Here is a 3260-nt window from a genome sequence, read left to right as displayed (position 1 = left end):
TTAAATCAATAACATAAAAAATTGGCAGAATTACCCAAACAGTTGATGAACATAAAAAATGGAAACTTTTGATGTAAAGATTGCAACCAACAACAAAGCCATGTCCGAAAGGAAATTTGTATCATAAGCCAACAACAATCATCACTTCACAACAAACTGAAGGAGATATTAGAGCAGTTTATACTAACAACTATCACCCATAAAAAAGGAACTGAAGATGCTATCAAAAAGATGGAAGATCAAATCAGGAAATTAACTGAAATTCAGTTATTTCAACACACCGCGAGAGCATCACAACTAGAAGAATAAAAAGAAAAAGGAAAAGGAAAAAACTGAAAAATAAAAAAATTGGATAGAAAAAATAATTATGTTCTAGAAACTAGCGAGGTGCAAAAAGAAAAACAATACCCACTAGTAAAAGAAAGAATACCCTATCCCATAGCTTCTTCAAAAGCCAAAGAAAAAGAGAAGCAATTTAAACGGTTCATGGAATTATTCAAGTCTTTGCAAATTAATATTCCATTTTCCGAAGCTTTGGAGCAAATGCATGTATACTCCAAATTTATCAATGAATTGCTATAAAAAAAAGAAGCTGTGAGGATGTAGAAGTCATTCAACTTAATGCAAGTTGTAGTGCTATCTTGCAATCCGATATACCTCAGAAAGAGAAAGACCCATGCAGTGTGACTATCCTGGTCACAATCGAAAAAGTAAATGTGGGCAAAGCACTTGTTGACTTATGAGCTAGTGTCAGCCTAATGTCATTGTCGTTGATGAGGAGAACTGGAGGTGTTCAGCTGAAACCAACTAGAATGTCTCTACAACTTGCAAATAGATCTATAAAATATCCAGAAGGATTTGCTGAAGACGTTCTGGTTAAAGTTGACAGATTTCTCATTCATGTTGACTTCATTGTCATTGATATTTCTGAAGATGTAGAAATACCTCTCATTTTGGGGAGGACATTCATGAGAACAACGAAGATGGAGATAGAAACGGAAAATGGCAAAGTGAAAGTCCGTATAAATAATGAAGAAATTTAATTTGATAATTTTTGAGGCGATGCATCATCCAAAGGACAAGGGCAACACTTCCAAATAGATGTTCTGGATGAGATTTATGAGCAACCTCAACTAGATGAACCTTTGAAGATGCATGCAAATTTTGTAAAGAGAGATCAGATCAAAGAACTAATCAAACCTCTTGATGCAACAAAGGAGATCCTCCCTTTACAGGAAAAGTTGGAAGATAGCCAGAGTGGAGACAATAAATAATCATTGCAGCTGGAGTTGAAGGACCTTCCGTCCGATTTGAAATATGTGTTTTTGGAAGGTAATTCCGACAAACCAATAATTATCAGATATTTTCGACCAACACCAAAAAGCACTTGGTTGGAAATTGGCAGATCTTAAAGGAGTCAGTCCATCACACTGTACACAAAATTATGATGGAAGATGATTACAAACCTTGTGCACAACCACAAAGAAGACTCAACCCAACTATGAAGGAAGTGGTCAGAAAAGAGGTGGCGAAGATGCTTGAAGCTGGTATGATTTACCCTATTTCATATAGCAAATGGGTAAGTCTGGTTCAGGTAGTACCTAAAATAGGAGGGATGACGGTAATCTGAAATGAAAATGATGAACTAATCCCAACTAGAGTTTTTAATCGATGAAGGATGTGCATAAATTACCACAAACTCAATGCAGCCACAAGAAAATATCACTTTTCGCTACCTTTCATGAATCAGATGGTTGAAAGATTAGCAAGGCGAGCCTTCTATTGTTTCCTCGATGGATATTCGGGTTACAAACAAATTGTTGTATACCCATTAGACCAAGAAAAGACAACATTTACTTGTCCTTTCTGCCTGCATGCTTATCGGAAAATGCCGTTCCGATTATGTAATGCTCTTGCCACTTTTCAATGATGCATGCTGTCTATTTTTGCCGACTTGGTGGAAAAATGCATCAAGGTATTCATGGATGACTTTTCAGTATTTGGGGATTCATTTGACTTATGCCTGAAAAAGCTGGAGATAGTGCTGGAGAGATGCGGGCAAAATACTTAGTGCTAAATTGAGAAAAATATCATTTCATGGTCACATAAGGAATTGTATTAGGGCACAAAATTTCAGGAAAAGGAATGGAAGTCAATAAAGCAAAGATAGAAGTGATAGAAAAGCTGCCTCCACCACTAACACCAAAGGAATAAGGAGCTTTCTAGGAAACGCTAGGTTACTAGCCATATTTATCAAAGACTTCTAGAAAACAACTAAGCCTATTTGCAATTTACAACCACTGAAAAAGAGTTACTAGCCATAGTATTTGCTTTGGAAAAATTTAGAAGTAATTTGATTGGGGCCAAAATTATTGTTTACACTGACCATGCCACAATCAAATATCTTCTAAAGAAACCCGACTCCAAGCCACAGTTAATTCGATGGGTGCTATTTTTACATGAATTTGACATAGAAATTCGTGACAAAAGCGGAAAAGAAAATCAGGTGGCAAATCATCTATCACGATTCATCAACAAGGAAGTCACGAACAAAGAAAAGGAAATAGTCGAGGAATTTCCAGACGAAAAAATGTTTCTTTTGGCAAAACGACCATGGTTTACTGATATTTCAAATTACAAAGCATTAGGAATTATTCCTGAAAATTTCAACTATCAGCAACGGAAAAAATTTCTCAAAGAAGTTAACCGTTATGTTTGGTATGAACCATACTTGTTCAAAGATGGGACTGATAGCATTATAAGGAGATGTGTTGATTCTAATGAAGCCTAGAAAATATTATGGCATTGCCATGGTTCAACATATGGGGGGCACTATAATGGAGAATGAATTGTTGCCAAATTTATTCAATCTTGCTTTTTATGGTCTACCCTATTTAAAGATGCCCGAGAGTTTGTTGAAAAAGGTGATGCCTGACAAAGATATGGCGGAATTGGGAAAAAAATGAAATGCCCCTTCAAACTATTTTAGAAATCGAAAATTTTGAATGCTGTGCATTGATTTCATGGGACCTTTCCCACCATCTTACAGAGATGATACATCTTGGTGGCAGTTGACTATGTTTCTAAGTGGGTAGAAGCAATAGAAACTCTAAAAGCGGATGTCAAAACAGTTATAGAATTTTTGAAAAACAATATTTTTTGCTATTTTAGAACACCAAGACTGTAACGCCCCGAAAATTACTCCAACAGTATTGCCCAAAAATGGGTAAAAAAAATTTATAATGTAAAACTCTTCATTT

General features: G+C 35.7%; 1 protein-coding gene across 1 annotated transcript; it reads left to right on the top strand.

Moving 5' to 3' along the window:
• Positions 774-2791, top strand: LOC109342490. Its single transcript, XM_019580468.1, has 3 exons — positions 774-1016; positions 1361-1547; positions 2475-2791. Exons 1-3 carry the CDS (start codon positions 774-776, stop codon positions 2789-2791), a joined length of 747 nt encoding a protein of 248 aa, XP_019436013.1.

This window comes from Lupinus angustifolius, chromosome LG03 (genome assembly GCF_001865875.1).
Source record: "Lupinus angustifolius cultivar Tanjil chromosome LG03, LupAngTanjil_v1.0, whole genome shotgun sequence".
In the NCBI taxonomy this organism is placed as follows: Eukaryota; Viridiplantae; Streptophyta; class Magnoliopsida; order Fabales; family Fabaceae; genus Lupinus; species Lupinus angustifolius.
The sequence above is the reverse complement of the archived record's forward strand: the minus strand, read 5'-3'. Positions and strand labels throughout refer to the sequence as shown.

What these genes read in the sequence shown, in the direction of transcription:
- LOC109342490 (XM_019580468.1), top strand. Translation starts at nt 774, where the DNA reads ATGAGGAGAACTGGAGGTGTTCAGCTGAAACCAACTAGAATGTCTCTA. An exon ending in CGGAAAATGGCAAAGTGAAA is followed by an intron (nt 1,017 to 1,360) that starts GTCCGTATAAAT and finishes AATAATTATCAG; the next exon opens with ATATTTTCGACCAACACCAA. An exon ending in GGCGAAGATGCTTGAAGCTG is followed by an intron (nt 1,548 to 2,474) that starts GTATGATTTACC and finishes AATTTGACATAG; the next exon opens with AAATTCGTGACAAAAGCGGA.